The sequence below is a fragment of the Eptatretus burgeri genome, chromosome 7, assembly GCF_056783735.1.
Source record: "Eptatretus burgeri isolate ZD-2024b chromosome 7, Ebu_testis_v1, whole genome shotgun sequence".
Lineage (NCBI taxonomy): Eukaryota > Metazoa > Chordata > Myxini > Myxiniformes > Myxinidae > Eptatretus > Eptatretus burgeri.
The window spans coordinates 62,588,775-62,612,434 of record NC_140967.1 but is presented as its reverse complement, the minus strand read 5'-3'; the positions used below and the strand labels follow the sequence as shown (position 1 = coordinate 62,612,434).

General features: G+C 44.1%; 1 protein-coding gene across 1 annotated transcript in view; it reads right to left on the bottom strand.

The window, feature by feature from the left end:
* Positions 1-2,446: 2,446 nt before the first annotated feature.
* LOC147023395 (uncharacterized) overlaps positions 2,447-23,660 on the bottom strand; it is a 115,682-nt gene continuing 94,468 nt past the window's right edge. Inside the window, exons 3-4 of the mRNA XM_085888775.1 lie at positions 18,889-19,005; positions 2,447-4,441 (exon numbers count right to left, since the gene is read on the bottom strand). Of these exons, the coding sequence (XP_085744901.1) occupies positions 4,199-4,441; positions 18,889-19,005 (360 nt within the window). The 3' untranslated portion in view covers positions 2,447-4,198. The remainder of the gene's footprint in view (positions 4,442-18,888; positions 19,006-23,660) is intronic.

Sequence of the window (23,660 nt, the reverse complement as noted above, 5' to 3'; positions counted from 1 at the left end):
GATCTGATTTTGACAAATTTCTCTGACAATATCTGATGCTCTTCCTCCGCTCCAATCGGTTCTTCTGACCATGTCCTTGTCAAAGTGGACATCTCTCTGGCTATTATCAGAGAACCACCTCACCGCTGTCGAGTCTGGCATTTCACTCAAGCCGACTGGCAGGGTCTCCAAGCAGCCATCAAACTTATAGACTGGTCTCCTATCGCCACTTTCTCCAACATCAACTCATCCTGGGAATTCTTTCAAAGAAACTTGCTCTCCCTCATGCACAGATTTATCCCCCCTCGTCTTCAGTTGTTCTACCCTTCATCCCGACGTTGGTTTACTGAAGCTTGTGGCGAGGCAGTTGTCCTTAAACAACTTGCCTTTGCCTCATGGAAAGCAAACCCAACTGAGGGCAATCTCAGTTCCTTCCATAAAGCTCGGAACAAGTGTTTATCTACCCTCAGGAGAGCCAGAAAACAACATCTTTCTCATCTCAAGTCTGAACTCTCAAACCTCTCTCCCTCCTCAAAATCCTGGTGGCGTCTAATCAAATCTGTTTCTGGTGTATGTGCCCCCTCCATCCCCTCCCTTACCTCAAATGGCCGCACTGCTGATACCACACGTGAAAAAGCTGAATGCCTAAACTCGGTCTTTGCAGCTAAACCTTGTGTCCAAAACCCATCGCTTTCTCTACCCAACTTACCCAGTCGCACTCAACTGTCCCTGGACTCTGTGTCCTTTTCTCCTGACAAGGTAGAGAGCTTGCTGTCAAACCTCAACTTAGATTCTGCAACCGGTTCAGACGGCATCAGCCCACGTGTCCTCAAAGCCTGCTCTTCTGCTCTTGCTCACCCTCTCTCTGTTCTATTCACCCTCTCATTAGCTCAAGGTCATCTGCCATCTGCTTGGAAATCTGCAAACATCACTGCCCTGCATAAAAAGGTGCAAAAATAGATCCCTGCAACTACAGACCAATCAGCCTTCTCCCAATCATCAGCAAGGTTATGGAATTCATCATCGCTTCAGACATGAAATCCTTCCTCTTCTCCAATGGCTTGATTTCCGATCATCAATTTGGTTTCAGACCAGGTCACTCTTCCCTGGATATGCTGCTTCTGCTCTCCCAACAATGGATGGAGGTCCTCAATGCCAGACAGGAAATCCGAGCCGTATCCCTGGACATATCACGTGCTTTTGACACAGTCTGGCACCCTGCCCAACTCACCAAACTCTCTTCCCATGGTATCCAAGGCCATCTCCACTCATGGCTCGCAGACTTCCTCTCCTGTCGCAGTCAACGTGTGGCCCTAAATGGAGTTCTTTCATCCCCTCTTCCTGTCCAGTCTGAAGTTCCTCAAGGTAGCGTTCTGGGCCCTGTTTTTTTTCTGGTTTTCATCAATGATCTCTCCGACTCTCTGGAAAATCCTCTATATCTCTTTGCTGATGACTCCACCCTCTGCCGTACCATTGGTCATCCCTCAGACCGGCAAGCAGCAGCTTCTTCGCTCACTGCAGATCTGGATAAAATCACAAACTGGTCCAACACGTGGAACATGTATTTCAATCTGGACAAATCTCACACTCACTATGTCTCTTTGAAAGGACCGTTTAGAAAACCCACCCATCCACTTTCTCAACAATTCTCTGGAAGAAGTCCTTTCTTTCAAGCTTCTGGGTCTCACTATCTGTCATGACCTTTCCTGGGAAAGCCACATTTCAAACCTCGCCTCCAAAGTCAGTCGTCGACTGGGAATCCTCCGTCGTGCAAAGTCCTTCCTTGGCCCTCCTGAGCTCCTGACCACTTACAAAGCTTTTGTCCATAGCCTGATGGAGTACTGCTCTCCCCTCTGGGCTGGTGCTCCTGTCTCCCACCTTTCTCGGCTTCACGCTGTAGAAACCAGGGCATTTTGGATCATCGGCATCTCCCGCAATGAGGCTGAGTCTTTGGGCCTCTCACTCAATCACCGCAGGTTGGTTGGTGGTCTTTCTGTCTTGTACCGTCTCCTCTCCAGCCTTGCGCCCCCTGCTCTCTCTGCGATTTGTCCCAACCACATTTCCGCAGGGCGCTCAAGGTCCGCCAACAACCCCCTTCTGGTAAAACTACCAAAATCACGAATCACTGCTCACCTTCACTCTTTCATTCCTCTTTTTCCCCGCCTTTGGAATAGACTCCCTCACTCTATTCTTTCCCATTCTTCCCTCCAAGCTTTCAAAACAGCTGTACACCACCACCTCTTATCATCCCCCATCCAAATCCTAGATCTTTTCTACCCCCGATAATCCATCCAAGGCCACTTCCTTCAAATTTCCTGCTTTCCTTCCTGAAAGTCCCTGTAATGTCCATCTTATATTCCCCATGTTCCCCACCTCATCCCTCTCCCTTCCACAGATCTCCTAATGTGTCTGTTCCCCATTGTTTTGTCCCTCCCACTCCCGCCCCTCTTGTCTCATGCCCCCCTTGCTGTGCGTTGTGTGTTAGCTCTCATACGAGCCTGACAAGGTATACAAAAAAAAAATTGTGCCCCCAGTTCCTGTGTTATTCTCTTCTTGAACTCGTTCATTTACTCACTCATTCCCTTCATGTTACTCTCCATTCCATTAATTTGTCCCTACATTTCATTCGTTTGTTTACTCATTTGCTCATCAATTTGTTCCATAAATTCACTCATTTGTTTATTCAATTTTTACATACCTTTGTTCATTTTGTTTTTTCTTTTTTTTGCATTCAATTCATTCATTTGTTTCTCTATTTTGTTTTCTCTTCCATTTATTTGTTTCCTCTTTTTTTTCACCCTTTTAATTGACATCTCACACAAGGCCTGGATGGCCATCACACCCGCTACCTGCATCTCATTTTCCACCACTGTGGGGGAAGGGGTACTGATACTTGAAACGGGGGAGGCTCCAATCCTATCGTCATCACTCAACTCTCGCCCCCCCCCCCCGGCTCGCTTCATGGTCATTATCTCGCACCATCATTGCTATCTCATGCCCTTCTGCCATTTCCCACATGTATTCAATCTCCTCAGCAATATATATTGTTGCGGGCCGGCGGGGTCAGGTGAGAAGACCACTAGGTGGGGAAAGTTACGTCGATTCCCACCAGACTCCCCGGAATTGTAGGCCATCGCTCACGGATAATTCCGTGACGCGGCGGGTCGCTTAACCGACCATGGACACCAATACCTCAACAGCGTGGCGTAGGGTCCTCCTGTCTAGAATCAAGTTACCTAATTAACAACGTGGTTTCGACTACCGGGGAACCACGCCCTCAGTACGCCTTGCCCAAACCGGATCACTCTATCAACTACCGACTACCTTTCCGGATCGGATGCAGTCGAGCGGCACTGCCAAGGACGTACCGGCTAGAAGGAATGGATTATTGGGAATAAAGACCCAGCTAAACTCAGATTTGAACCATGCTGGACCAATGGAGGAAAAGACAAAGATGAGCTGGGAACATTTCTCCAATTATTTATTTACAATAAGCGGGGAAAAGCATGTGGCACAGGAAAAAGGGTTTATTGGGTGTGTTACGCAGAAGAAGATGAGAGACGTGTGGTGCGACAATTATGCAAGCAACTTACAAAAGTGGACACAGTGCAGACTTAACGCGAGACTAATAAAAGCAACAATTACGACAATAAAGGTCTTAAACAGGCTTATCTAACGGACAGGCGCCACAATCTCAGACAAAATAAACCCAATGGAAGGCAAAGGACTTTTGCAGGCAGGGAGGGAGGGAGTTGCAGTTACAGTTTCTTGGTACCTGAGCTTTTCGGGGAAGGGATGCTCCATGGTGCGGTACCCGACAAAGGTTGTGTAGTTTGGTCCACAGCCACATGTGTGGAGATCGTGTCCATGAAGGAGCTCAATTCGAGAAGAGCGGAGTCCAAAATGGTGAGTTGAGCAGTAGCAGGACCAGACAGAGGCTTGGTCGAGGTCCTCTGGGCTGGGACCCGTAGTCGGGCCGTCGAGGTGAGACGTGGGCAGAGCCAAGCAGCGGGAACACCTTTGCATCCAACCAACTCCGACTTCGCCCTTTCAAAACCAACCACTTCGACCTTTCAAATCCACGACAACCTTCCTTCTTTCACAACCTTCCGTCCCATCGAACTCTCCACCCTCTTTCCTCGCATCCAACTCTACTCTAAGGATTGTCCCGTCCTTTATCGATCACGGAGTTTGGGGTGGAGCCATGGCGAAGCCGACGTCATTGTCCGTCCCGATTGGACCGGGCCTTCATGTGGTCCGCCTTTCTGAGCGGGTTTTCCACCAGACCCTGGTAAGGCCCGTCCACATCACGCATGTCTGGGTTTGGGAAGGTAGATGCCGAGATGGAACTGTCACAGTGAACGTCAGGATTCTGACTCTGAAAACGAGTCTTTGGGATCCAGTGGACAGTTGCTGGTACGCTGTGGCCAGCGAAACAAGGGCAGCAAGCGAGATGAAGATACTGTGGATCAAATAAAAGGAGAAATAAAATAAAAGGAGAAATAAAATAAAAGGTGAAGAAAATGATTTATTAACCTAACTAAAGCCCATCGTAACACACCCCCGTGTCCACCCACTACACACAAGGAAGGGATCTATCTGCACGTATATTAATGGAATAACTGACTTTGGACACCTGTATGTTGCATGCATACGGTTCCGAGAACCGTAACTATATATACATATTGTTGCGGTTGAGGAAATTCGCAAACCACCATTCAGGTCCCATAGGTGAGATATCTCTGTAAGTACATGTGTAGTTAGCCCCAAACCCGTTGTTTAGAGGGAATAAATGTGATTCATTCGGGCTGCGACCCTTTAAGATAGCCGTTTTTCTGTTCTATCTTTATTTTGAACCAACCACGTCTCAACCGCTTCACAACAACAACAACAACGCCAACAGCCACGACCTTTACCTTCACAACTCGCTCCCGCAAACATCGCATCACCGCCATTCCAAACGTCACCATGGCCATGGACCACCACTTTAAACCCTCCACCACCTTCACCTCTCCTTCTGCGGCCATTCCCGCACCACTTGTGAACGCCGAGCGTCAGGCTGTCCTGGCCTCGAACAGGACGCGCGCCAAACCGCGAGTGCAAAGTGCGGCCTTTCCGAGGAGAATTCGGATCAGGAATGATACACGCCCACTTCTGATCCGTCCAATCAGCAAGCGCGGGGTGGTTTGGCCCCGCCTCCAGGCGCGTCGGAGTAGAATCGGGATATGCAAATTCGAGGATCAGGGGAGACTCATGCCCCTTTTTCTCCGTCCAATGGGCGAGCGTGGCTCCACCCCCGAGCTCGTTCTGATCCAGAAATTTGCATATGGGTTCTCCTGCCAGACTATAAAGCACCGAGCGCAGGGCGAATTTAGTGAGTTTTTCGAAAGAGTCAGTTTTGGAGAGCAGAGTGTGGCAGCGGCAGTCAGTTTTGAGAAATGTCAAGTCGGGTCTGGAGAGGAGCAGCCGAGTGGAGCTCACAGTCTGTCGAGGTTCGGAGTCTGTCGGGGAGCTGCAGAGAGAGGAAGCCTGGAGCGCGGTCGAGGTGATTTGCTGCAGTCGGCTGAGGAGAATTGCGGAGGGGACCAGATAGCTCGGGTCCGAGGCAAGGAAGACGGCGGTCGGCGACGAGCTCGCAGTGGAGTCGCTCGTCGCGGGACCCAAGCCAGCCAGCTATCCTCTTTCCCCAGAGCATCAACAATTCCCCCCTTTTTCCCCCCCGCACTGAGATAGTGCGAAAAGAGGGGCCCCGTTCCCACCCCACTCCAAGCAGTGCCAACGAAACCCGCGAAGGAGCGCGGAGTCGGGGCGCCGCCACATTTGCGGCTCATCACAAAGACACGGGTAGGATCCACCCGGTCTCGTGGCCCACAGGCCCCGTCTGCCCCCTTGTCTTTGAGGGTGGCCCTTTTCTTTTGCTTTTGAGTAAATGTGTTGTTGGCGCCATCGAGAAGTAAAACTGTGTAAGTGTTGCCGTGTGCACGCGTAGTCGGTAGTTGATCTGCATTGTTGTGTTTCTTTTGTTACATCTGCTTTTGGTGCATAATTGTTGTAATTGTATATGTGTGCTCTCCGTGTGCCGTGGAAAAAATGTGCCTTATGTTGAACTGTTTTTCCCGTTTCGCTTCGTCTTTTCTTTAATTGAATCTCCAACTTGCTTCACGGAAAGGGTTGGTAGTGGGCTTAATACGCCCGATAATTAATCGGAACCGTTGAGGCCGACGATAACACCACTCGGTTATCCTGATAGTACGAAACGGGTCGCTTAAGTGGCCCGTGTCCAGAGTCGACCTGCGGCGAGGTGCGATCGCCCGGTCTACCCTCCGCGTGGGTACTTAGGTAGGTCGAATTTGGCGAACAACCCTATCCCACGCGGAGGGGGGGGCGATTGGCACGATCGTGGTGAGGCCGAAAGGCCCACCCGTGACTAGCTCCCGGCGTTAGTCCGAGAGGGTCACGACAGAATTGTCCGTCCGGTGGGCGACGTGCCGCGATTCGAGTTACGTGGCCGCTCGCACGCCGGCGGGCGCGAATGCGCAACAATATATTTCCCAGTGTTCCTTTCTCCCGACACCAATTAACTGTAGAATTTGAACCTCAGTCCTCCAACTCCCTTTCTCTCGATGGTAGAGAGGTGATCGTTTAACAATTTAGATTCCCAATTCTTTTCTTTTTAACTTTAGCTCGCACCAAATATCGTGGTCCCGATGTATTCAAAATTTCCACCCTGTTGCAATTGCCATGGTTGGGGGGGGGCTCAAAAAATCCCACTCCTGACACCAGTTGTCATGTCCAGGGGGTTTGGCCCGACCTGGACAGATAGCTGAACGATTTCCCTTGGAGGCTTACAGCTGAGATTCTTGGGAGATTATAGCACGTGTAGAATAGGAGGGCGGCGAGGAGGGAGCAAACGGAAGCACAGCGCTGGGGGTTATATCAAACCCATGACAAATAGACAATACAAGCAACTTAAATATATATGGGGTTTAAGGAAAAGGAATCAAATATTTACGATGGCAATAATTCAAAGGGTAATAATAAAAAGGGAACCTGAGGTAAAACTACATTTAATTTCAAGGTCCATCCACACACTTAAATACAGACAAGGGGACAAATGAATAAATAAAAATCCCCCTTTATTCTGCCACTTAGCTTCCAGTAATGATCTTTTATGAGCATTGGGGTCGAACCTTGTTGGCCTGCATGGGAAAACGCACCCAAAATGGCATGCCGCCACTCTGTGGGTGAGCAAACGTACAGGAGGAAATTTTGGTAGTGCTACTCAACACCGTGGCTCAGAGACTGCCCATGCAGCTTCTTTCCTCACCGACGCCGCTGCTTTGCCGTCCGACACCGACCTCATCGCCCTCAACGACGCCGCTGCTTTGCAGAATGGCACTGTCTCTTTCCCCCGATGGCTCAACACGAGGCTTCGAGGCTGGTCCACACGATTCAGCCAAAAGCCAATGGCCAGCATCTTTCTCCTCCACATGAGCGAATTCGCCTCAGCACGAACACAAGAATCGTGCAGTATTCTTCACCGTGGGGAGGGGAAGCCAGTCATAATGCCTTTCTTTTTCAATCGGCGATCCTGCCTCTCTCGCTTCTGTCCCGCTCTGAGCTTTCGTCTCGACTCCTACTTGTCCCCCACACAAGACTCTCTGACTAACCTCACTCTCCTTACACCGGCTCTCTCCAACCGCGATCCCCCCCCCCCCGGGTGGCGATCCCGCCCTCCCCCGGGTGCCATCCTTCTTCATTTCCTGCCCCAAACCTCACTTTTTCCTCCTCCCTCCCATCAATCATCCACTCCAAGGGACGTGGTGTGCTCGCTGTCCCCCTTGAGGCAGGGTTTTCTGCCTGCTTGGACATGCAGCTCGGTTGTTGTTTTAAGGACATGATCCCTTTTTATCGCCAGTCTTGAAATTCAAAAACATCGGAGAAGGTCACTGGGGCAATTACATACAGGGTGAAAATATCCTTAACTCCTACCTAATTAACACCGCACCACTCTCCGTGCGGTGACATGTAACACTTAAGCTCACAGTTTCCCTACTTAATCTACATTGAGTTGTCTCCTGCACGTCCACGGACCAATCAAGTCAATACAATCCTATCTTTCCTCTGAAATTCCTCCATCTACTCCACAAACATAACAATACTGTCACAACAATGTCATGACTACAAAGCAAGAAGGGCCTGTAGCACTGTAAATATGTCAACGTTGAATGCTGTCACCAAGCAGATGAAAAGCGAAGCTACTGACTAGTTCAGCCCTTATTGGGGCTCGTCAGGGCAACACATCGCTATTCCATATCCTTAAGAAACTTTGAAGCCTTTCAGCTTATATAAGATCTTCTTCAATCACAAAGCATACTGTGCTCTCTGAAATAGATGCAACCAGTATCCCAGTGATGAACAGTGAGCATGAATGAATGAATGAATGAATGATTGAATGAATCAAGTTTGGATGTGAACATGTATACGGTTTAGCACCTGATTGCTCTGGACCAGGATGGCAGTGTTTACTTAAGTCATATTTTATCAGCAATCAAACCCATTGCACATTGTGACAGTGTTCTCACATTTCAAAGGGACTCTCAGCTAATGTTGAATTGGCTTTCATAGTGTTGACCATGCAGCAGTCGATTGGTGTGAAATCTGGAGACGAACATAGACTCAAATGTTTTTATCAGTCACAACTTGGCATTATTGTGGGATTGTGAATTGTCATGTTACAAAGTAAAGCATACTTCGAGCAGTTTCCCAATGTAGACATATAGCACGTGACACTACTGGGTATGGGAATATGGCAACTGCCTTGATACAAATTGCACATGGAAATGTTACAAAATCGAATACAGCAGAGCAAGAAACTGAGAGAAATACGAAATGATACAAGGAAATAAAATGAGCATCAGTAAAATATGTTTAAGTAATAAGAGCTGCAAGCTTGTCGATGAAAAAGCAAACAAACCTGCAAAGAAATAAATAAATAAAAATCCTGTTCCTATGTTTTCTATTGTGTGCTCACTTCCCACAGCAATAAATTATATCATTTTAGATTGGTTTACCTGAAGTATACATGCAGGTGCTGCATTGTTAATTTTACATCGCGTGGCAGCAATGTGTTAATAAATAATGAGCACTTAAACATTGTATAGTTTTCATAAATACCCTTTTATATGATTCATCAAACTTGAAAAGTTTTGTATTTAATAATATTGCACTGCATTCATTGGAAATGGGGCTAGTTGGGTACATTTTGAAGTATGAACACTTGCTTTTCAGTTGTTTAGCCTGGGTTTGAATCTTGACCCGACTATAAACAAAAATTTGCTTCCGTGTTTCGCTTTCAAGTTGTTACTTCGAGTTATGCATCAATCATCAGAAAGATGTTAAACAGGTGGACCCGTCTGCCAGCATTGATTATATTGGTGGACACTCAAGATAGCATTGCGTGCTTTGTGATTAGTAGGTTAGTTATCACCAGCACCCTGAACAAATTATAAATTCCTACATCCTTCAGTTAAACTTCAGACCTGACCAGCGGGTTCGTGATTTCAGATTTGGCCCAAAAACATCACCTGGCCGACCCCACATGAAGGTGGGAAAAATTGGATGCGTTAAAAGTAGTAGCAGTAGCAGTAGTCGTAGTATTGTGAGTAGTAAAGTTACTGTGCTAACAAAACAGGAAAGGTTTCATTGAGTCAGCTTTTTTGGCATTCTGGTTTGAATTTGGAGAGATTGCCTTCACATAGTGTTCCCTGTTACATGTTGGTGGAACGACAGATCCCACAATCACAAAATCAATAAATCCAACTGTGACTTCATGAAAACTTCTAAAATCTTCCTTCCAAATTCGTCCTCTCTGTTGGTAATCAACCAACAACAACGTGAATTGGCATCCAAAATGTCACCGATGCAGTCCGTTTTTACTCTTTAACTATCTTGTCAAAACCATATATACATATATATATATATATATATATATATATATATATATATATATATATATATATATATATATATATATATATATATATATATATATATATATATTTCGGCATGCCCCTTTCTTTGTTCCACCATCAGACTTTTGTTACTGCATGAAATGAATCAAGATTTGGCACATATACTAATGATATTATTGTCTTCCTTAAGAGGCCCCTCAAAATTCGTTTTGATGCATTTTCACAAACTCCAACGGATTCCATTCAAATTCGGTACGATTATGGCTTTTTGGTCCAACTTAGGTCATTGGCGATACATTTTTTCCATAACACTTCCGATATTCGAAAAAAATCGATAAATCGATATCCCTTATGGGATTTTCCATTCAAATCCACTCAAGTTTAAGGCCGACGGGGGCCGCAAATTTCCACTTTGCCCCGGCGCTGTTTACCTCCGCTACGCCAAGCTGTTAGGGTTAGGGTTTGGGTTAGTGTTAGGGTTAGGGTTAGGGTTAGCTACCCTAACACTAACCCTAACCCTAACAGCTAACCCTAACCCTAACCGCTAACTGCTAACCCTAACCCTAACCGCTAACCCCTAACCGCTATTCAGGAAATTTGCAAGAAAGCCCGGGCAACACCGGGCTTTATTGCTCGCCCGAGCAACACTGGGCATTACTACTAGTGTGTATATATATATATATATATATATATATATATATATATATATATATATATATATATATATATATATATATATATATATATATATATATATATATATATATATCAATAATTCCAGCAATATGTGTGTGTGTGTGTGTGTGTTTGTGTGTTTGTGTGTGTTTGTGTGTTTGTGTGTTTGTGTGTTTGTGTGTTTGTGTGTTTGTGTGTTTGTGTGTTTGTGTGTTTGTGTGTTTGTGTGTTTGTGTGTGTGTGTGTGTGTGTGTGTGTGTGTGTGTGTGTGTGTGTGTGTGTGTGTGTGTGTGTGTGTGTGTGTGTGTGTGTGTGTGTGTGAGACCGCTGTTTCTCGACAACCATTGGTCCGATCTAATTGAAACTTGCCAGCTATATTGCTGGGGACCTGAGTACATGTGCCTTTTCAAGGTTTGATATTAATCGGACAAGTACTTCCCAAGTTATGGCTATTTATTTACCAACCAATGACAGGACATGTTGCTACGTAGGCGTGGCCGTTGGGAAACAGATCCTCAGCCACGTTCCCCATTACGGGTTACAATGTACGGACTTTCAGATAGTGATGACTTACTATATTCTAATGATTTCTCGATTTCTTATGTGCATTTATAGATAAACACAATGCCCCAATCCAGTTATCGTTTACAAGAGCGAAGGAACGGCCTGCGTAGTTGTTTGAAAGTTTTATTTTTGTGGGGGGGGGGGTGGGGGGGGGTTATTATTTTCTTTTTGGTTTGCACGTATGGCCACGCGAGAGCGAAGGAACGGCCTGTGTGGTTGTTATTTCTGGCACGCGGTTTGAGTTTTTTTTGCATGTACGGCCACGTACGTACGGGCACGTACTAGTACATGTAATGTGCACAGCGTGTTTCAAAAAGATTGATACAACTTTAACTTCCTGCCATTTCTTTGTTTGTTTTGTTTTTTGACCTATACCATTTTCCTTTTCAGGGTTTGGTTGTGCTATCATGCCATTTGTTCCTTGGGATTTTTAGCTCCGTTGCTCAACTATGCCATTGACAGTGAAGCAGAAGACAAAAGTGGTGGCTCTGTGGTATGAGACGAAATTATATGTGGATACCTGCCAGAGGTTGTGCCGGAAATACGACCTCAGAACATACGATGAACCCACAAATTATGCTATTCAACGTATTGTGAAACATTTTGAGCACAAGGTTACAGTGCACAACCAGAGCAAGGCAACAGTGGCAGGCCAGCATCAGTAACCAAGAACCAAGCCAACATCGATGCCGTGCGGGAGTCTGCAGTGAATAGTGCCAAGAAGCCCCACCGCCGGTGCGACCGGGAGCTCGGAATCAAACCAACATCAGTCCGGCATATCCTCACGAAGGAACTGAAGCTTTTCCCATACATCATCTCTATGAGGCATAAACTGAGTGAGGATGACATGAAAAGAAATATGTGCATTTGGCTCAGTGATGGGATGGAGCGGTACCCAAACTGGATCAACCTGATATACTTCAGTGATGAAGCCGATTTCCACTAGAACAGTGCCATCAACAATCACAACAACATTTACTGGGAGCAGAACCACCTGAGGAGATCACTGAGAGGTACCTGAAAGGGCTGAAGGTCACATGCTTCTGCACCTTCAATGCCAGGTGGGGAACGTTGGGGCCTTACTGGTTTGAGAATGACACCAACAGGACAGTGATGATCAAGGCTGAGTGCCACCGGGCCATGCTCCAGAAGTTCCATCATGATTTAGCCCAAAAGGTCACCCCAAACCAGCTCAGCCGACCTGGTTTATGCAGGATGGTACACCTCCGCATACAGCTGGTGACACCATCACTTTCCTGCAGCGGCACTTCAGAAACTGCCTCGTTGCCCTAGGTACCGCTCATGACTGGGCACCCCATAGCCCAGACTTGAACCCTCTGGACTACTGGTTCTGTGGGACTGCCAAGGGCTCAGTATGCCAACCACCCTCCCACACTGGATGATCTGAAGCAGGTGTCAGACTAACTCCTGGCAGTGCCACATGAGACCAACAGGAAAGTTGGACAGAATGTTGGAGTCAGGATCAATGCCTGCTAAACCACGCAGGGGCACACATTGAGAACAAAATTACAAGGATTTTGCGTAAATACCAATTTCAGACCTTGGGCTCTCACTAACTCCAGCAGTGACTTGCTGCAATAGCAATCAGTGATAGAAAATACCATGTCATAAGCTTTCAAGAAATGTTTGGTTCATGTTCCTGAGGTTTCTGTTTCTTTGTAAATCAACATTTAAAGTTGCATCACTCTTTTTAAAACACCCTGTATGTATGCTTATGCATGTATCTATGTAATCTCAACTCCTCTGAGATGATTTTAGATGAGATGAGATGATGATGATGATGATGATGATGAAACTTTCAGGGATTAATGAGTGCACCCTGAAGTTGTGCAAGTTTGGTTTGATTCCATCAAGTTTTGAAAGAAATTCTTTTTTTTTTCCTCCATCTTGGAATTTTCTTCCTTTGGGGAGAGGGTGGGGGTGCAATTGGAATTATCCGAGCAAATAACCACACTGCATTTTATATATATATATATATATATGCACAAAAGCAGTACGCATGTTTTCATTTCAGATACGTAACCTGGGTTAATTTTATTTTCTGGAGCGATCAATGCAGTGGTCCGTTGCGTATACACCACCCAAATAGAGGGATGTGTCAGAATGTGTTGCAAGCTTGGTACACCATCGCCCGTAGGGTGGGTACTCTGCTGTGGTATTAATAATCATAAGATTATACCATGAACCCCCCTGGTGACTCCTGTCTGGAGCGGGTGCTTTGAGTTGGAATAAGAAACACTTTGTAATCAATAGCGTTTGAAAATGTTAATGCAGGTTTAATCAAGTACTGTACAGTACTATATGTAACTTGAAGGGCACTCGTCGACGTTGTGATATCACCAGGATATGCCTCTGCCCACATTATTACATCATCATATATACTTGTACCAAGTTTAATTTAAATCCCTGAACGCAGATTAAAAATATTAAATAATTATAGCTGCCAGACCATGTGTCTGATCAGATTGAAATTTAAAACATACATTCCCCATGGATACTCGATCATAATGTGATGTTTCACGTTGATTGATGAAGCGATTCAAGAGAAAGAATTGTTTTAAGATATTTGTTCCATCCAAGATGGCTGCCAGACCATGTGATCCATTATTTGTGAACACCCTGGTATCCCCAAGGCTTGGAGAGCATGTGGGTGAAGTTTCCCTTCGATCTGTCAAGCCATTCTAGAGAAGAAGATTTTTAAAGGTTTATTCTTCAAAAAAAATCATTGCTGCCAAATCATGTGACCTTTGATGTCATAGGTGGATAACTTTTTAGTCCTCATAGATTGGCGATTATATGTGTAAAGTTTCAACTTGATCTGTTCAGCCATTTCGAAGAAGAATTGTGAAGGTTTTTATGTTTTAAAAATAAATACGGCTGTCAAACAACATGAACGATGACGTTATCAACCCCCCCCCCCCCATCCAATTTAGCCCCAGATGACCTTCAAAATTTTTATACTGATCGGATAAAACGCTCAACGTATGCAATTATAACGTCATAATGAAGCCACCTACGTCATCAACAAAAAAAAAATCACACTTTCCCATGGGGAGTACTGGACACGTGCCAAGTTTAAATTTTTTTCAGAGTGGTTTTGGAGATACAGAGGTCAACAAAGTTTTTCCTTTTTTTCCAACATGGCTGTCACAACACATGACCTATGACCTCATAATTATCAATGAAACATTCTACATGAGTAGTCGCACGTACTGTATAGTAAAGATTTTGTTGCAATCGGATAAGCGGTTGCAGAGAAAACAAAGAAAAGTAGCATGGACGGACGTACGGACAACCCGAAAATGTAATGCCTCCAGCGACTTCGTCAGTAAAAAGGTTTTATGAAAATTGAAAATACCTCTACTGCAGCGATTCATATTACGACTGTGTTATAAGTATGTATCTAAAAAATCAAAGATTTGTTCTTAAATTGGGTTTATTTAAAACCGTTATGATTTTAAAGGTTTATAACTCGAGAATGCTATGCTCTGTGAGTGAGGAAAGAGTGCAAAACAAGGCAAAGCTCAGGAAAAGACGATTTACAGGACAATCATAGCAGCTATTTATTGGATACTAGCAAATACAACAACCTGTCGCTTCACTGACGGGAATATGAAGGGGGGGGAGAAGGAGGGAGAGGATGGAGGGGAGGGGGAGAGAGACAGTAGGGAGAGGGGAGGTGGGAGCAAGGGGAAGGGAGGAGGAGTGAGGAAGAGGGGAGCGAGGAAGGGGGGAAGAGCAAGGCAAGGAGGGGGAGTGGTGTTTGGGAGGAGGTAAACAAATGTCTCTATACACTCCGTGAGGGGATGGGAGGGAGGGGGAGGGGTTTGGGAGTAGTTCTTGACTTTTCTTTTGGTAGTGGGACTTATGGAGAAAGGGGGGGGGTCATACAGGATTGAATGAAAAAAACAGCACAATAATAGTGCACGGTGATTGCCGGGTGATGTCCATGGGGGCGGGGAGGGGAGGGAATAAGCGTGAGGGGAGGTGTTGGGAAGGCAGTGTGATTGGAAGGGAAGGTAGCATGAGGGGAACAGAATGCAGTGCGAGGGGAAGGGAAGGTAGCACAAGGGGAGGTGAAGTCAGTGTGAGTGGAGGGGAAGGGAAGACACTGTGAGGTGAAGCGAATGGAAGATAGCGTAAGAAGAAGTGAAGGCGGCGTGAGGGGCGGGGAAGGGAAGACACTGTGAGGGGAAGGGAATGGAAGATAGCGTAATAAGAAGGGAAGGCGGCGTGAGGGGCGGGGAAGGGAAGGGCGATAAAATGTGCCCAAACAACAACATTCTTTTTAACCTCTGAGTTTTATATAAAACCGGGTGGGAGCATTTAAAACCCACACTATCTACCCGGCATAGGCCTGCCTGCATGCTTACTCATACATGCAGTGACCTTTGCACCCCTCCGGTCGACTCACTCCGAATATGATTAACTCCACAACCGAAGGTGGATGGAGGTTATGTTTTCACCCCTGTCTGTCTGTCTTTGTTTGTGAACAAAATATCACCAAAACTTGTGGACGGATCTGGACGAATCTTAGTGGACAGGTTGGGTTTGTAACAAGGAAAAATCGATTCCATTTTGGTGAATATCCAAATCCGGATTCGGATCCGAGAATTTTTTAAAGTGATTCTTCACCATTGAGTGATCAGGCTACAACGATATATAGCATGATATCTCAAAAAGTTATGGACAGATTCGGATGACACGTGGTGGATGAGTTAGTTAGGTGACAAGAACAAGCCGATTAACTTTTAGTTCAGGTCCGAATCCAGATCTGGCCTGTCAGTGGGATACAAAATGTAAATTGTTCAGCCTGGCAGAGAGGTATGGACTCCACCGAGTGCCCTTCTTGTTCGTACATGCTATCTTATGGGAAAACAGTTTTAAATTCAAAACTAAATAGTCAGTCTTTTATAGTCCCCCAACAGAGGATGGGGAAGCATGGGGGATTTCACCATCAAATTTATAATTTATTGCATCATCTCATGAAATAAATTATCATCTAATTTATTTTGCCATTCTAACTCCGGTATCAAACTGCAGTATCAACATCGAAGCTTGAAGAGCGCTCGCCGAATGTTTGCACCTAGAAATCCAATGAAACTGTTGCCACTTTTGCAAACAAAACATTTAAAAAACTTTTACTGTATGTATTTATATCTGTTGCCACATGCTGTATAATGAAAGAAGATCGTACAAAGAGGGGAAATGTGTGGGGTAAAATAAAATTTCACATTTACAGCGAGCCAGCCAATGCCTGATGCACCGCAGAACAACGCGAGGCTAAATGCAGGTGGTAATTCAGGTGCCCCTGAACTTTGTTCAAGTCGATTAATATACAGTATTCAGTGACAGTGCGAATATTGTAGAGAGCTCACCAAGTGGCTTAAACACTCAAGGAAGCACTAAAAATGAAATGGTTGATAAGGATCGGCTGGCTTGGCAAACGATTAGCGATCTCCGATCCATTCTATTATTAAACACCTCATGGAGACGCTGAAATGTCAAATAGGTCCAAATTGGACAAATGAACACTTTTTTTTTTAGCAGTCAGAACTGCTGCTAAGTTCAATTCTGGAGTTAAAATTTTGTATTTCAACTTAGCTTAAGAGATTCTTGAGTTTACGGCAGCTTTTAGGATCAGTGGTATCTCCTGTGATGAAGCTGAGTCATTGGGTCTCTCACTCTCTCACCGCAGCCATGTCGGTGGTCGTTCTGCCCCCCCCCCCGCATATTTCCACAGGGCACTCAAGGTCTGCCAAAAACCCCCTTCTGGTGAAACTACCAGAATCAATAATTACTGCTCACCTTCATTCTTTAATTCCTCTTCCCCCCCCCCCTACTTCTGGAACAAACTCTCACACTCTCTTCAATCCCATTCTTCCCTTCAGGTCTTCAAAACAGCTGTTCACCACCATCTCTTATCTTCCCTCATCCAAAATCTTGACCTTTTCTATCCCCGTTAATCCACCCCAAATCCACCTCCTTCAAATTCCTTGCTTTCCTTCCTGAAAGTCCCTGAAGTGTAAGGACCTGAAATTCCCTGTCGTGTCCATCTTGTTTACCCCATGTTCCCTGCCTCATCCCTCTCCCTTCCACAGATCTAATGTCACTGCTCCCACTGTTTTGTGCTTTCCTCTCCCTCCCCTCTTGTCCTCTGCTCCGTTTTTTATTTGTTCTGTGTGTTTGCTCTTATACAAGCCTTGACAATGTATACAAAAAAAACACATGGAGTGTGCAGAAATGAAATAAAGCCACGAATGCTGGTGTCTCGAAACATTTATAAATATTGCAATGTATCCAGCGATTCGTAGCTATCATGAACAGGCATTCAATAATATGAGTGAGGAAAGTGATTAAAAAAAAAAACGATTGTTAAGAAATCGTTGCTGCATCTTGGGCATGGTTGAGCAGGCTAAAAAAACATGGCGGGTTCAGACCCCGGCGAGTTACCCAGGAGACGCCTCAAGACCCCAAAGAGTGAAGTGGCTGAGGATGCGCCTGCTAAAATATATAATTAAATAAGGCGGTTAATTATCTTCAAAAGGGGCGTTTTAATTAACCCAAACACCCAATTTTCACTCATGCTCTTCCTTGGAGATCCCTTTGTACGCATGCAAAGTTTCAGGCTGCTCGGTTTCATGGTTTTGGAGTTTTGGAGAAGACAAACACACTGACACAGTTATTGGTAAAGATATTAGTGTGTGAAACATAGCTCTGCTTTGGGCTGGTAGAGTAGCCAAGAGGTACTCACACTTGACTTTTAGCTGTCTAGTATGGGTTTGAATCTCAGCCCTGGTACAAACTGTCATCCTTATGTTTCACAAGCAGAGTGTGGAATTAATGTGTGCACAAACCATCGGATGGACATGAAACTGGCCATCATTTCTGCTAACATTAGTCTGTGGGCGTTCTTCACCAACATGGTCAAATTTTTTGTTTTGTCAAATATCATGAAGATTAATTGTTTTGTTTAAATACGTTTAATTGCAGGAACATGGGTACGGTGAGATAACGCGACATAATTCTGTTAGACAGCTGTGAAGCTGTATAATATGACAGGTTTTTTTTGTATGTTTTTCAATCAAACCCTGGATGCTTTGAAAACCACTGTGGATATTGAAATACAGAGCAGATTATCAACAGTGCATTGGGTTTGGCTTTGGAATGTTATATTCACGAAGAGTAGGTGACCTATCACCAGCACCCTGGCCAAATACAAAATTCCTGCTCCAACCCACAATTATGATGGCACTGCATCTGTGGCACAGCTGAGCTCCCAGCCAATGATACTTACCACAACCATGTACTACATACACAAGAGGAAGAAGAAGCTCTGCCAAACTGCCATGCTACTCATCCTGCTCTGGTTATATATTGGTATTAAAGGTCCAATGAATATGACATGAACATGAAATCGGCCTCTTTTGAAACTGCACACAAAGACAGGGCCCAAGTTCATTACTATTGTATCCCATTTCATGTTTGATGTAGTTTGGTCCAATATTCCAGATTGTGTCTTTAGAAAGCTGAACTATTTTCACTTCAAAGCGATCAACTTTGTTGTTTTGGGTGTTTTTCATTTCAATTTTTTTTTTAACCGATCTATGGTATAGTACACCGAGATGCTTGATAAGCGGAATTGTTGGATATAAAGGTGTAAAGCATTACCCACCTTGGGCCACACCTCGCTTTTGAAGCACACACTATGCTCGCCGTCGCTGCTTTGGATGTGTACGTGCAGGTCAAACAGAAGGTCCACCCTGTTTGTACCTGTCCACCCTGGTCCACCCTGTTTGAAGGCAGAACGACATGTTTGTACCTGTCATATGACTGTGAAGGAGTTAATGAAATGTACCAAAGAGGGATACTGTCAACATACTGTAACCATGTTTAATGAGGTATTCCACCTGTTAGCAATTAAAGAGAAATTAGTTTCTGCAACTGATTAACCAGGTGGGTGGCAAAATTTTTTGCTGTGCTGTTGTGACCTGCTGGATAGTAACACACTCAGCAAGCCTCCAACGGTATAACCAAGCTGGGTGTGCGCTGCCGCTCGCCACGTCTCCACAGGGCGAATCCCCCTTACCTGTGGCTAATATTTTAAACCACTCATTAGCCACTGTGGCTAATCCATGTTTTAGTGGGTTTTTTTATACCAGTTTTAGACGAATTTTGGGTGATTTTAGCACAGAATTCAACCTTTGTTGAGACATCCAAGACGGCCGCCATTTTGTATGTTTTGATTACGGGAATCACGCGTGATTTCATACAAGCTTATATATACGAACTTTAGTAGTTTTAAACTATATAGTTTCTATTAAAAAAAAATCGACCGAAATTACGCATGATTCCCATGATTCTCGTCTCAAAATTTTATTTTAATATATATATATCTTTTTTCCAGAATGATTCGGAATGATTCGGCGCTACTCGGTGCAACATGCTTCGTTGGGTTAGTGGATGCCAGGTGAGTTTTGACACAATCAGTAGTAGTACCTGTAGTAGGACGAGTTTGTTTGGATGAGAGTTTGTTTGGATGAGTGAGTTTGATGGGTGACTTTGGTTGGAAGTGTGAGTGTGATGTGTGAGATTAGTTGGATGAGTGAGTTTGATGTGTGAGATTGGTTGGATGAGTGAAGTTGTTGGGTGAGATTGGTTGGATGAGTGAGTTTGACTGGCATGAGGTTGGTCCAATCCTGGTCCACAACCACCCCCATCACCCACTTCCACCTACTAAAGGCACAACGACCATATCCCCTCCCACACACACACACACACACACACACACACACACACACACACACACACACACACACACACACACACACACACACACACACACACACACACACACACACACACACACACACACACACACACAATCACCACCACCACCACCACCATCCCTCAAAATCACCACCTCCCCTGATGGTCGTTCATTCAACCAATCTCACATGTCAAACTCACTCATCCAACCAATCTGAACAATCCAACTCACTCATCAAACCAACCTCACCCATCAAACTCACACATCAGCCTTAAAATTAACTTATTATTTCATATTGCTAAAAAAAACTTTTGAATAAAATATGTGTCTATTTCCTTTCTCCTGTGGCTAATCATTCTAAACCTGGATTAGCCACAGTGGCTAATTCCTTTTGAAAGCCAGAGCACACCCAGACCAAGTGCACCATATGTCATGCTTCACCACATCATCAAACCCAATTATTTTTACTTTTAAAAGTGTTGCAACTAATATGGAATAGGCAAAGCCTAGAAGCGAACATTGACTTCTTCTTACATTCGATGCTGCAATTTCCGGTTCCTTCGGCCTGGATTCGGGATCAGCGATCAAATAATGTAAATCACGAATAAAAATTATTTTTTGATGATGCGGGAGATATCTTTATTATAAAATTAGGTAGACTTAAAACTGCTAGAGGATTTACTCTCGAGTTTTGTTGTTAATTTTTTAGTCATAAAGGTGTGATTGGGTATGCTATAGATCAAATTAATTCTTTGCGCATTTCTATAACCGTGATAACACTACTGCATATTACCTCAACATTACCTTCACAACGACAACTACACCGCCGAGAACAGGATCTCATCTAAAAAAATTAATATTACCTCAACATTACCTTCACAACGACAACTACACCGCCTAGAACAAGATCTCATCTAAAAAAAAAATTAATATTACCTCAACATTACCTTCACAATGACAACGACACCGCTGAGAACAGGATCTCATCTGAAAAAAACAAAATTTCCTCAACATTACCTTCACAACGACAACGACAACGACACCGCCGAGAACAGGATCTCATCTGAAAAAAATTAATATTACCTCAACATTACCTTCACAACGACAACGACACCGCTGAGAACAGGATCTCATCTAAAAAAAACAAAATTTCCTCAACATTACCTTCACAACGACAACGACAACGACACCGCCGAGAACAGGATCTCATCTGAAAAAAACAAAATTTCCTCAACATTACCTTCACAACGACAACGACAACGACACCGCCTAGAACAGGATCTCATCTGAAAAAAACAAAATTTCCTCAACATTACCTTCACAACGACAATGACAACGACACCGCCTAGAACAGGATCTCACCTGAAAAAAATTAATATTACCTCAACATTACTTTCACAACGACAACGACACCGCCGAGAACAGGATCTCATCTAAAAAAAACAAAATTTCCTCAACATTACCTTCACAACGACAACGACAACGACAACGACACCGCCGAGAACAGGATCTCATCTGAAAAAAAACAAAATTTCCTCAACATTACCTTCACAACGACAACGACACCGCTGAGAACAGGATCTCATCTAAAAAAAACAAAATTTCCTCAACATTACCTTCACAACGACAACGACGACAACGACACCGCCACCGCCAGAACAGGATCTCATCTGAAAAAAACAAAATTTCCTCAACATTACCTTCACAACGACAACGACAACGACACCGCCTAGAACAGGATCTCATCTGAAAAAAACAAAATTTCCTCAACATTACCTTCACAACGACAACGACACCGCTGAGAACAGGATCTCATCTAAAAAAAACAAAATTTCCTCAACATTACCTTCACAACGACAACGACGACAACGACACCGCCACCGCCAGAACAGGATCTCATCTGAAAAAAACAAAATTTCCTCAACATTACCTTCACAACGACAACGACAACGACACCGCCTAGAACAGGATCTCATCTGAAAAAAACAAAATTTCCTCAACATTACCTTCACAACGACAATGACAACGACACCGCCTAGAACAGGATCTCACCTGAAAAAAATTAATATTACCTCAACATTACCTTCACAACGACAACGACACCGCCGAGAACAGGTTCTCATCTAAAAAAAACAAAATTTCCTCAACATTACCTTCACAACGACAACGACACCGCCGAGAACAGGATCTCATCTGAAAAAAACAAAATTTCCTCAACATTACCTTCACAACGACAATGACAACAACACCGCCTAGAACAGGATCTCATCTGAAAAAAAACAAAATTTCCTCAACATTACCTTCACAACGACAACGACAACGACACCGCCGAGAACAGGATCTCATCTGCAAAAAATTAATATTACCTCAACATTACCTTCACAACGACAACGACACTGCCTAGAACAGGATCTCATCTGAAAAAAAAAATTTCCTCAACATTACCTTCACAACAACTACACCGCCTAGAACAGGATCTCATCTGAAAAAAAATTAATATTACCTCAACATTACTTTCACAACAACAACTTCACTGCCTAGAACAGGATCTCATCTAAAAAAAATAATATTACCTCAACATTACCTTCACAACGACAACGACACTGCCTAGAACAGGATCTCATCTGAAAAAAATTAATATTACCTCAACATTACCTTCACAACGACAACGACACCGCTGAGAACAGGATCTCATCTAAAAAAAACAAAATTTCCTCAACATTACCTTCACAACGACAACGACGACAACGACACCGCCACCGCCAGAACAGGATCTCATCTGAAAAAAACAAAATTTCCTCAACATTACCTTCACAACGACAACGACAACGACACCGCCTAGAACAGGATCTCATCTGAAAAAAACAAAATTTCCTCAACATTACCTTCACAACGACAATGACAACGACACCGCCTAGAACAGGATCTCACCTGAAAAAAATTAATATTACCTCAACATTACCTTCACAACGACAACGACACCGCCGAGAACAGGTTCTCATCTAAAAAAACAAAATTTCCTCAACATTACCTTCACAACGACAACGACACCGCCGAGAACAGGATCTCATCTGAAAAAAACAAAATTTCCTCAACATTACCTTCACAACGACAATGACAACAACACCGCCTAGAACAGGATCTCATCTGAAAAAAAACAAAATTTCCTCAACATTACCTTCACAACGACAACGACAACGACACCGCCGAGAACAGGATCTCATCTGCAAAAAATTAATATTACCTCAACATTACCTTCACAACGACAACGACACTGCCTAGAACAGGATCTCATCTGAAAAAAAAAATTTCCTCAACATTACCTTCACAACAACTACACCGCCTAGAACAGGATCTCATCTGAAAAAAAATTAATATTACCTCAACATTACTTTCACAACAACAACTTCACTGCCTAGAACAGGATCTCATCTAAAAAAAATAATATTACCTCAACATTACCTTCACAACGACAACGACACTGCCTAGAACAGGATCTCATCTGAAAAAAATTAATATTACCTCAACATTACCTTCACAACGACAACGACACCGCCTAGAACAGGATCTCATCTGAAAAAAACAAAATTTCCTCAACATTACCTTCACAACTACACCGCCTAGAACAGGATCTCATCTAAAAAAATTAATATTACCTCAACATTACCTTCACAACG